This window comes from Salmo trutta, chromosome 9, assembly GCF_901001165.1.
Source record: "Salmo trutta chromosome 9, fSalTru1.1, whole genome shotgun sequence".
In the NCBI taxonomy this organism is placed as follows: Eukaryota; Metazoa; Chordata; class Actinopteri; order Salmoniformes; family Salmonidae; genus Salmo; species Salmo trutta.
Genome location: NC_042965.1, coordinates 35,743,633 through 35,756,034, shown reverse-complemented (window position 1 = coordinate 35,756,034; position 12,402 = coordinate 35,743,633). Strand labels below are relative to the sequence as shown.

The 12,402-nt window shown below is 45.0% G+C and overlaps 1 protein-coding gene across 2 annotated transcripts in view; it reads left to right on the top strand.

Annotated features, from left to right (window-relative positions):
- LOC115200477 (niban-like protein 1) overlaps window positions 1–12,100 on the top strand; it is a 46,633-nt gene extending 34,533 nt beyond the window's left edge. For both annotated transcript variants that reach the window (XM_029763574.1, XM_029763575.1), the window contains exon 14: window positions 10,798–12,100. In XM_029763574.1, coding sequence (XP_029619434.1) covers window positions 10,798–12,023 — 1,226 coding nt within the window. In that variant the 3' untranslated portion in view covers window positions 12,024–12,100. The remainder of the gene's footprint in view (window positions 1–10,797) is intronic.
- Window positions 12,101–12,402: the final 302 nt, after the last annotated feature.

Below are 12,402 nucleotides of genomic sequence, written 5' to 3'. Positions count from 1 at the left end.
TTAACAAGTGTGCCTTGTTAAAAATGTATTTGTGGAATTTCTTTCCACAATGTGTTTGAGCCAATCAGTTGTGTTGTGACAAGGTAGGGGTGGTATACAGAAGATTTGGTAAAAGACCAAGTCCATATTATGGCAAGAACAGCTCAAATAAGCAAAGAGAAACGAAGTCCATCATTACTTTAACCCATTTAATCCAACATTTTTTTCCCAGACATGAAAATATCCAAATCATGTGTCATTAGTAACCTTATTTCATGGAAAATTAGGTGAAAAGGTGTGTGTTTTATGGTCAGTCACAATTGTGACCGGTGGGATAATGTGATGTATATTGAATTAACATATTTCTCCTATGCAGTCATCAAAATGTTTATATTCCAGCCCAGTTATTAACACATGTAAAACTCTGTCACTGGCAGTCCCCGCTATAATGCCCCATCACATTCTAGTGTGACTTTTTTTACATATCAAAAACCCTTATGCAACACCGATACGAACACTGAGAGAAAAGACAAAAAAACAACAACCTTCAACATATTTCAACATTGTTACTTTAGTGCAACATGTATTGGATCATTAATATTGTAACTTAATTGTAACATCTGAACTTGTACTTTAGTGCAATATTCATTGTAACATTGTCATTGACATTTTAGTGCAACTGAATCAATTTACCTTTTTTTCCAAAAACATTTGTCATTTTGATTTGTCTTTTTCGTCAACTTTTCTTTTCTTTCTAGAGTCTGTTGTACTGCTTCTCCTCACCCTTTGACTTTTCTATTTTTCTTTTATTGGCTTTTCCAACCCTTATCTCCGTTTCTACTGTCCATGGTATATCTTGAAGCACTCAATGTGCAGTAGTACTTTGCATTTCTCACATGGATAGGTAATGCGTTTGTCACAATGACGACATCTCTGGAACCGGTGCATCGTGTTGATTGGCCAGTGAGAAGCTTTGTCATATCTTGCCTGATCTTCAACAGTACCAGCCAGTAGAGTTCTCCTTCTGTGGCTCAGTGGTTTCCTGCCAAACCTTTTCATAAGAGACTGTGCCACTATCCGTGAGCAGGTCGATGGTCCCTCCCATAACGTCTCTGTAAAAGACTTGTCTGTTTACAAGTGCACTGTTGAGAGACCATGTAAAGATGGGCCACCACCACTTCTTAGACCTGATCGAGATATGGTATCTTGAAACCTGTAGGTCGTGAAGGTCAACACCTCCCATGTGCTCATTGTATCAGTTAATGCATTTTGGTTGTGGAAATTTGTCAAAGGCACGTCGCTCCTTGTTCCATCTCTTGACAGAGGTCTCATTGTATTTCTCCTCCATGTTTGTTGCCACTGTGACAATGTTATTGTCTTTCCAACAGACCAGCAACTTATCTCCTTGGGTCAGAACCTCAGAGGTTCCAAGGGGGATTTCATGAAGTCCTTCTGTGGCTTGAATGGGACATCAGAAGATTTTGCCTCATCGTTCCAGAGCTCTCATATCCTCTCTTTGTAATTTCATCGAGGAGTGCAAGCGAAGTGAAGAGGTTGTCATGAAGGAACATGCAACCGTGAGGCGCCTGAGATTGCTCTGCAAGACCGAGAACGACACTGGGTCCCTGACCCAACCCAGTCTCTGGGAGGAGAGTGTGGGATGCACCGTATGGCTCCATGTGATACATGTAACCACTGGATGAGGCAAGGCTCCATAGCTTGTAACCAAAACGGATTGGTTTACCTCTTATTAATTGCTTACGTCCATGTCGGCCATAGTATCGGATCATGCTCTCATCCACTGACAGCCATTCCTGAAATGGCATGATTTTGTATGACTGATTGAGCTCAGCGAAGATGGGCCTAACCTTAAATGGGTCGTCAGTGATCTTTGTGTTCTCAACCACATGAACGGAGGCCATTATTGAATCAAAGCAATTTCTCCGCATTGCATCTGAAATGCTTTCATTGTACATCACTGTCAAGTGACCAGTACATGTGACTTCTTGGAACAGAGCTGTACCCAGATGTGATAAGGATTCCATAGTCATTGGCTTTATCAATAAGTGCATCGAGGACGTCGTCCCCACAGTGACTGTACGTACAAACCCCAACCAGAAGCCATGGATTACAGGCAACATTCGCACTGAGCTAAAGGGTAGATCTGCCGCTTTCAAGGTGCGGGACTCTAACCCGGAAGCTTACAAGAAATTCTGCTATGCCCTGCGACGAACCATCAAACAGGCAAAGCGTCAATACAGGGCTAAGATTGAATTATACTACACTGGCTCCAACGCTCGTCTTATGTGGCAGGGCTTGCAAACTATTATAGACTACAAAGGGAAGCACAGCCGCGAGCTGCCCAGTGACACAAGCCTACCAGACAAGCTAAATCACTTCTACGCTCGCTTCGAGGCAAGCAACACTGAGGCATGCATGAGAGCATCATCTGTTCTGGACGACTGTGTGATCACGCTCTCCGTAGCCGATGTAAGACCTGTAAACAGGTCAACATACACAAGGCTGCGGGGCCATACGGATTACCAGGACGTGTGCTCCGGGCATGTGCTGACCAACTGGCAGGTGTCTTCACTGACATTTTCAACCTGTCCCCGACTGAGTCTGTAATACCAACATGTTTCAAGCAGACCACCATAGTCCCTGTGCCCAAGAACACAAAGGCAACCTGCCTAAATGACTACAGACCCGTAGCATTCACGTCCGTAGCCATGAAGTGCTTTGAAAGGTTGGTAATGGCTCACATCAACACCATTATCCCAGAAACCCTAGACCCACTCCAATTTGCATACTGCCCAAACATATCCACAGATGATGCAATCTCTATTGCACTCCACACTGCCTTTTCCCACCTGGACAAAAGGAACACTTAAGTGAGAATGCTATTCATTGACTACAGCTCAGCGTTCAACACTAAGCTAAGGATCATAGGACTAAACACCTCCCTCTGCAACTGGATCCTGGACTTCCTGACGGGCCGCCCCAAGGTGGTGAGGGTAGGTAGCAACACATCTGCCACGCTGATCCTCAACACTGGAGCTCCCCAGGGGTGCATGCTCAGTCCCTTCCTGTACTCCCTGTTCACCCACGACTGCATGGCCAGGCACGACTCCAAAACCATCATTAAGTTTGCAGAAGACACAACAGTGGTAGGCCTGATCACCGACAATGACGAGACAGCCTATAGGGAGGAGGTCAGAGACCTGGCCGGGTGGTGCCAGAATAACAACCTATCCCTCAACGTAACCAAGACTAAGTGGATGATTGTGGACTACAGGAAAAGGAGGACCGAGCACATCTCACATTCTCATCGACGGGGCTGTAGTGGAGCAGGTTGAGAGCTTCAAGTTCCTTGGTGTCCACATCACCAGCAAACTAGAATGGTCCAAACACACCAAGACAGTCTTGAAGAGGGCACAACAAAGCCTATTCCCCCTCAGGAATCTAAAACGATTTGAGATGGGTCCTGAGATCCTCAAAAGGTTCTACAGCTGCAACATCGAGAGCATCCTGAATGGTTGCATCACTGCCTGGTACGGCAATTGCTTGGCCTCCGACCGCAAGGCACTACAGAGGGTAGTGCGTACAGCCCAGTACATCACTGGGGCTAAGCTGCCTGCCATCCAGGACCTCTACACCAGGCGGTGTCAGAGGAAGGCCCTAAAAATTGTCAAAGACCCCAGCCACCCCAGTCATAGACTGTTCTCTCTACTACCGCATGGCAAGCGGTACCGAAGTGCCAAGTCTAGGACAAAAAGGCTTCTCAACAGTTTTTATCCCCAAGCCATAAGACTCCTGAACAGGTAATCAAATGGCTACCTGGACAATTTGATTGTGTGGCCCCTCCCAACCCCTCTTTTTATGCTGCTGCTACTCTCTGTTTATCATATATGCATAGTCACTTTAACTATACATTCGTGTACATACTAGCTCAATTGGGCCGACCTACCATTGCTCCCGCACATTGGCTAACCGGGCTATCTGCATTGTGTCCCGCCACCCACCACCCCCTCTTACGCTACTGCTACTCTCTGTACATAATATATGCATAGTCACATATATCTACATGTACATACTAACCTCAATCAGCCTGACTAACCGGTGTCTGTATGTAGCCCCGCTACTGTATATAGCCTGTCTTTTTACTGTTGTTTTATTTCTTTACCTACCTATTGTTCACCTAATACCTTTTTTGCACTATTGGTTAGAGCCTGTAAGTAAGCATTTCACTGTAAGGTCTACACCTGTTGTATTTGGCGCACGTGACAAACTTTGATTTGAGCTCATCCATACTCCGATACAGTTGCTTGTCCTTTGTCTGGGTGGAGTAGAGGTTGGACATTTCAATGGTGATCTCTCTTAGGGTGGGTGGATACATTAGTAGGAAAACATCCATTGGGTTGGGGCAGCTTTGTTTGACACATTCTGCAGCATTTGGGATGAATACAATGTGTTTTGGAATCACAGCGTTGGCATGCCTCTTCAATTTGTTTGAACACTCAATCTTTATTTTTGACCACCTGCAGCTTTGCCCTTGGCTCTTCTGACTGAACCCTCTGGCGGGTAGTGGCCGTTGGCTCTTCATTATCAACGGTGGAGGGGGGTGGCTAGGGGAGGGGGTGGTGAGGAGTATTTCATCATTGATAACGTTGTTCCTGTCATGATCTGTTTGCATATGCATTCAACAGCCTGGCTGGCAAATGGCCTGTCTCCCCCTCATAGTCCATATCTGGCCCATCGCTATCACAATCACTGAGGACAGCATCTTTCTCATTTTGAGGGATAACTGCAATGTTGCATGCCTCGTCTGGGCGGTCACCTAGATCCAACATATCCAGAACTTGACTCAAAGTGAAACTAAAAGAAAGGAGTAGAAAGTTAGGTAGAACAAGAATTATGTATGTGTATACCTGGATGCACTGTTATCCCGCCGGTCACTATTGTTGCCGTCAACATGTTTACTCATTCTATGACCACACTGAACAAAGTTGAGTAATTGCAAATGCATATATCAATTCTAGACACCTTAAAGATGATGTGTACCAAATATCTTTGTCCTAACATACTTTACTAACCTTTTGTTTGGGGGCTTTGATGCAGCCATTTCTCTTCTCATGGTGGAACCAGGAAGTAAACAGCTCTGGTCATGTGACAATTTACACTAAACATGTGACACTGCACATATTTCCTTGAGACCCTTTATTATTTCAATATTTGCTGGAAATGTATTGATACATCATTCAGTAAAATCTTTAGAGCCTTATAACTGAATGTTTTTTTACGGTCACTATTGTGACTGATGGGATTAAATAGGTTAAGACATGAAGGTCAGTCAATCCGGACAATTTTAAGAACTTTGAAAGTTTCTTCAAGTGCAGTCGCAAAAACCATCAAGCGCTATGATAACTGGCTCTCATGAGGACCGCCACAGGAAAGGATGACCCAGAGTTACCTCTGCTGCAGAGGATAAGTTAAAGATACCAGCGTCAGAAATTGCAGCCCAAATAAATGTTTCACACTACAGTGAAAGACATTTACAATAAGACTATCTAAAAACAATGTAATGATATAATACATACATTTTAAAAGCAGGACACTGACGTTCATTATCCCTCTGAAGAGTATAAATTAGGCTGTTTGTTTGAGAAGGTTTGAATCCTAAGCAACCTGCCTATGCGTTGTTTTGAAGTACAATCGACCAATAGCTACTGTTGTAGCCCAAAGCTGTGTGCTTAACACTAAAGTAGAGCATGGGTGAAATAGGGTGATTTTTATTTTTATTAATCTCTACCCGGCACAGCCAGAAGAGGACTGGCCACCACTCAGAGCCTGGTTCCTCTCTAGGTTTCTTCCTAGGTACCTGCCTTTCTAGGGATTTCTTTCCTAGCCACTGTTCTTCAACATCTGCATTGCTTGCTGTTTGGGGTTTCAGGCTGGGTTTCCGTATTGCACTTTGACATCGGCTGATGTAAAAAGGGCTTTATAAATACATTTGATTGAAATAGGCAGTGTGGCGCTCATGTGAATTTTATTTTTTGGCTCAAGACCAATGCCTACTTCTCACGTAACACAAAAAAAAATGTGTGTTACATTTCTATGGTTTTTACACCGAAAGGTGATTTATACAACATTTCCACATACAATTCTAGGTGCACAAATTTGTGTTTTGTCTCATTTAATTTATTGTCCATGGCCCAGTTCCCCAAAAGCATCTTAAGGCTAAGTTCATTAGAAACTTTGAAGGAGCATCGTTAAATCTCAGCCGTTTCCCAAAACCATTGTTACTTAAGGTCAAATGCCAACCATTTTATCTCCAGAGTTCTTCTGTTATCATCACTGCTGTCTACATCCCTCAGACCAACACCTCCCTGGCACTCAATGATCTGTACTAGGCTCTAAACAAGCAGAAAATCGCGCACCCAGAAGCTGTACTTATTGTTGCCAGGGATTTGCCAGGGATGTTGCTAAGACACGTGATGCCCAACTTTTACCAGCACGTCTCCTTGGCCACGAGAGGCGCTAAAGTTTTTATACTCTTGCTATTCGACACAAGCGAGCCTACAAGGGCTGTAACATAACATTTGGAAAAAGTAAAGGGATCTGAATACATGTTTTCTCTGAGTAAGCTTTGTAAGGAAAGGGGGATACCTAGTCAGTTGTACAACTGAATGCCTTCAACTGAACCCAACCCCTCAATAAATACAATAAAGGTAAAATACACAGCATTTCAAACAGTCTGCAATAACTAGATGAATTCAGGCCGTGTGAAATAAGTCTAATTATAAGCCCCACTAATAATTTAATTATTTTATCAAAAAGTTTTACCTGCTTTTTTTGCAGTAATCACTGGTCTGGCTTTGAAGTCTATGGAAATGCAATTTTTGTAAATAAAATAAAAACAGAACCATGCATAATGCACATTCACTAATAATGACTAACTTCATGTAGCAGCCATTTATACGTGGTACCGCAAACTGAGCGTTACTTTTCCAGAATCATTGTTCATTGAGTTCTGTTTTAGTAGTGTCTGCTCTTCGTGCAATTTGAGTTGAGACATATAAAGGTTAACTTCTCCTCTACAGTAAAATAATGTCTCTGTATTTCTGTGTCCATATGACCCATTCTGTTGGACCAAACCTCAAATGCAGATAGGGAGTTGAAACCACTTGTCAGAGAGGAAGAAGTGATCTCTCAACTTTGTTGCTGTGAGTGACAGGGAGAAGGGCTTGGTGTGTGTGAACAGAGAAGAGGCGATGCAAGAGGTTTCACTCTAGTCAAGATATGTCTAAAATAAGACCAATGCGTTTCTATGGGCTTATTTTGGACCTAAGCTTGTTGCCCGCCTTTGAGACTACTCCCATTGTTAGGGTGGAGACATGATCATATCGTCATTATATTTAGATCTCTGTTGTAAATAGGAAGGTGCATAGAAGGAATGAAGGAGATGAGATCAAAAAGACGTGAACATAATCACTCGGGAAAAACAGAAAATACAAAAAAAAAGTGATTCTTGCAATACAGGCATTTGGAATTTTGCACAAAAACAAATTTGAATTAATCAAATTAATTTGATATCCTGTGACGTGCTCAATGCAGAAATGGTCAGATGAAGCAGAGGCTAGGCTACAAGACTGCTTTGCTAGTAAGGACTGAAATATGACTTCGCCAATAACATTGACAAGTTTACGACCTCCGTCACCGGCTTCATAAGAAAGTGTATCGACAACGTTTAAAGTTTGCTGTTTTCCCAAACAAAAGCCCTGGATTAACACTTAGACACGCGCCAAGCTAATGGACAGAGCCACCACATATGGGGCTTTAGCAGCTAACCCTGAGGCTAGGATCATTGCTACGACTGCGTACAAGCAGTCCCGCTACAACCTCCACAGATTCATCAAACATGCGAAAGGACAATACAAGAATAAGGTGAAATTCTTCTACACCGGTTCTGACGCATGTCAAGGACTACAGTCTATGAATTATAAAAGAGGACCCAGCCCTGAACTGCCTAACGATGCCTCTACCAGAAGAACTGAATGCTTTTTATGCAGGCTTTGACAAAAACAACAGAGTCTTGCAAGAGGGCCCCCACTGTCCTGGAGGACTGGATGATCTCGCTCTCTGAGGTCGACATGAAATTATTATCATATATTTTTTAAACGGATCAACAATCCTAAGGCTGTATTCCGTTGCGCGACCTCGGGGCATGCACAGACCAGCTAGCTGGCGTCTTCACTGACATTTTGTCTCTCCCTATCTAAAATGCCGTAATGTTTCATGCTGACTACCATCATTCCTGTTCCCAAAAACTCTAAGGCAACTGAGCCGACCCCATGTGTTGAGGTTACGCAACACAGGGAGCCACTCCGAAGTGACTGCGTTCACAATAGGCTTTCCTCAGCTGGACTCGATTCCTGTTTTCCTACTGCACTGTTCTCATGAGAAGCGTGAGGTTAAAGTTGCCGAATGTGGGACTTCAATTCCTGTCTTGTTGAGTACTGACCAATTTGAGGTTTTTGCTTGGAGTAGAATTCATTTTCTACTTCTCAGTCTCCGTCCACGATAATCGAGAATTTCAATATGGCCATCCATTTCTCTATGGATGGCCATGCTTTCCTCCTGGCTACCCCAACCCCGGCCAACAGCTCAGCACCCCCTGCAGCTACGTGCCCAAGCCTCCCCAGCTTCTCCTTCACCCAAATCCAGATACCATATGTTCTGAAAGCGCTGCAAAACCTGGACCCGTACAAATCAGCTGGGCTAGATAATCTGGACCCTCTCTTTCTAAAATTATCTGCCGCCATTGTTGCAACCCCTATTACTAGCCTGTTCAACCTTTTTCGTGTCATCCGAGATTCCTAAAGATTGGAAAGCTGCCACGGTCATCCCCCTCTTCAAAGGGGGTGACACTCTAGACCCAAACTGTTACAGACCTAAATCCATCCTGCCCTGCCTTTCTAAAGTCTTCGAAAACCAAGTTAACAGATCACTGACCATTTCGAATCTCACCGTACCTTCTCCACTGTGCAATCCGGTTTCCGAGCTGGTCACGGGTGCACCTCAGCCACGCTCAAGGTACTAAACGATATCATAACCGCCATCGATAAAAGACTGCTGTGCAGCCATCTTCATCAACCTGGCCAAGGCTTTAGACTCTGTCAATCACCGTATTCTTATTGGCAGACTCAACAGCCTTGGTTTCTCAAATGACTGCCTCGCCAACTACTTCTCAGAGTTCAGTGTGTCAAATCGGAAGGCCTGTTGTCCGGACCTCTGGCAGTCTCTTTGGGGGTACCACAGGGTTCAATTCTCGGGCCGACTCTTTTCTCTGTATATATCAATGATGTCGCTTTTGATGCGGGTGATTCCTTGATCCACCTCTACGCAGACGACACCATTCTATATACATCTGGCCCTTTTTGGACACTGTTAACAAACCTCAACGAGCTTCATACAACACTCCTTCCGTGGCCTCCAACTGCTCTTAAACGCTAGTAAAACTAAATGCATGCTCTTCAACCAATCGCTGCCCGCACCCGCCTGCCCGACTAGCATCACTACTCTGGACGGTTTTGACTTAGAATATGTGAACAACTACAAATACCTAGGTTTCTGGCTAGACTGTAAACTCTCCTTCCAGACTCATATTAAGCATCTCCAATCCGATCCTCGACTTCGGCGACATCATTTACAAAATGGCCTCCAACACTCAGCAAATTGGATGCAGTCTATCACAGTGCCATCTGTTTTGTCACCAAAGCCCCATATACCACCCACCACTGCAACCTCTATGCTCTTGTCGGCTGGCCCTTGCTACATATTCGTCGCCAGACCCACTGGCTCCAGGTCATCTATAAGTCTTTGCTAGGTAAAACTCCGCCTTATCTCAGCTCACTGGTCACCATACCACCCACCCGTAGCACGAGCTCCAGCAGGTATATCTCCCTGGTCATCCCCAAAGCCAACACCTCATTTGGCCGCCTTTCCTTCCAGTTCTCTGCTGCCAATGACTGGAACGAATTGCAAAAATCGCTTTAGTTGGAGACTTATCTCCCTCAATAACTTTAAGCATCAGCTATCTGAGCAACTCACCAATCGCTACAGCTGTGCACAGCCCATCTGTAAATAGCCCATCCAACTACCTTCCTCATCCATATTGTTTTGATTTACTTTTTTTGCTCTTTTGCACACCAGTATTTCTACTTGTACATCATCATCTGCACATCTCACTCCAGTGTTAATTTGCTTAACTGTAATTACTTCACTACTATGGCCCATTTGTCTTACCTCCTTACTCCATTTGCACACACTGTATATAGATTTTTCTATTGTGTTATTGACTGTACTTTTGTTTATTGTCGCACTGCTTTTATTTATCTTGGCCAGGTCGCAGTTGTATGAGAACTTGTTCTCAAGTGGCCTACCTGGTTAAATAAATGTGTAATTAAAAATAAAACGTCCTGTCTCACTCTATTCATAAAGGCAACTGGTTCACTTCCTTGTAACCCCCTCAGCGAGTTAGGGTTCAACATAAATCAGAAAAAGAGCTGTCTGGTGCCAACACAGAGAATAAAATACCTAGGCATGGAGCTAGATTCTCTCTTTTATCGTGCTATGCAATAGGGCAGCCGAATAACCAACATAACCAGTGCATGGAAGAGTACTCATGTGCTGTAGCTAGGGCCCAGAGTTCTTCCTTACCAAGTGACCTCAGTAGGGAACTCCAGTCTGTGTTAAGAGCTACTGCATCTGTGGTCTGTGTACAATGTCTTAATGTCTCTTTTTTCCCTCTTACTGTAGCTGTCAAGGAGGCAGCAGTCCAGAGAAGACACAACCTTTACAGGGACAGCATAGTGCTGACCAGCAGTGATCCCAACCTCCACTTGCTGGGGGAAAACCCTGCCATCGACTGGGCTGGGGAGTATGGGACAGGACAGGAAGAGGTGGACAGGGAGGAGACTGGGGACAGCACAGGAGGGGCGGCCCAGAGGAGGCGCAGGATGAAGCAGGTAGTCTCTATGATCCAGCTGGATGGATCTCCCACCCTGGTCAATGAGTCCTGTCTGGACATCCCCATGGTGGACAGCATCCCTGAGGAGGAGGCAGTGGACCAGGACAACGATGCCTCATCTCCAGAGAGTGTCCACCAGGAACCAGCCAAAGTTAATGGAACCAGTCTGAAAGGAAAGAGAAAGGCCCCTCCTCCTCCAGTCCAACCAGAGAACATTCCTTCCCCTGCCCTAACCAATGGCTCTGTCCTAGAAGGTGAGCCGGCGACAATCTTGAGTGAGGCCCCAGAGGTACAGACCAAAATCTCAGAAGATGTACCCCAGGAAGCTGAGTGTGCGATGAAGTCCCCAGAGGCGAAGAGCTTTTTACACGACCCTGAGAGCACAGTGTCAGCCATTGAGAGTGCCATACGGGAGATTGAGAATGCAGTGCAGGGAGAGGACAGCGAGCCAGCTGTGGAGGTGGCTATACTGGAGGCAGTGGCAGAAGTTTCACCCTCAAGCCAGAAGGATAGTGTACCCTTAAGCAAAGAGGAGGAATCTTTAAAACCAATTCAGCAGGAGGCACTGGCACCAACAGCTTTTAGCCAAGAGGAAAGCACTCCTTCCAGTTTAGAGGAGGTATCTTCCTCACTCTCTACTCAGACTGGGGTAGCAGCAACACCCGTAGCAAAAGAGGAGATCCCCACACCAACAACCCTGGACAGCAAGCAGGTCCCTGCAGCCATACCAACAGAAATGCCTAAAGCCATACCAACAGCACTGGAGACAGAGCAAGTCCCTGTCCCAGGACCAATGCCAGAGGAGCTAGAGAGCACTTCAGTAGTCAGTCCAGAGTTGGAACAGGCCACAGTGGATTTGGACTCCCTGTCCCCGCCACATGACAGTGGCTTCCAGTCTCTCACCAGTGAGGCGGTGAAGAAGGTGGAGGAGGATGCTGCCCCCAGTACAGAGGGGCCAGAGGCAGTAGAGGTGGTCCCTGAGGCAGGGGGTGATGGAGTGACTGTGGTCCAGTAGGGAGCAGCAGAGCGAGAGCGAGTGACTGGGCCAGTAGGGACCAGCAGCACAGAACAATGACAGACCGGAAAGGAGGAGAAGGACTCCGGGAAGGCAGAGAGTCAGTGAGGAATTAGTCCTCGTTTAGGCTGTATGCTGGCATTGATTTAGATCTGTGTTTTTTTCTGAAGACAGGCATATTATACTACATAAACCTAATCTCATAAAAGCATAGACAATTTAATACATGGAAAATGGTTTGTATACAGTAGTTTTCCATTAGATCAACTGATTGGTTTACACCTTCAAGATAATTCTAAGAACTTTTTCAGTCTGTACCTTAGGTGAGGCTCAAGTACAACTTGAATGTCTCAATATTGTTTTTGTGTTGTTTCTATAT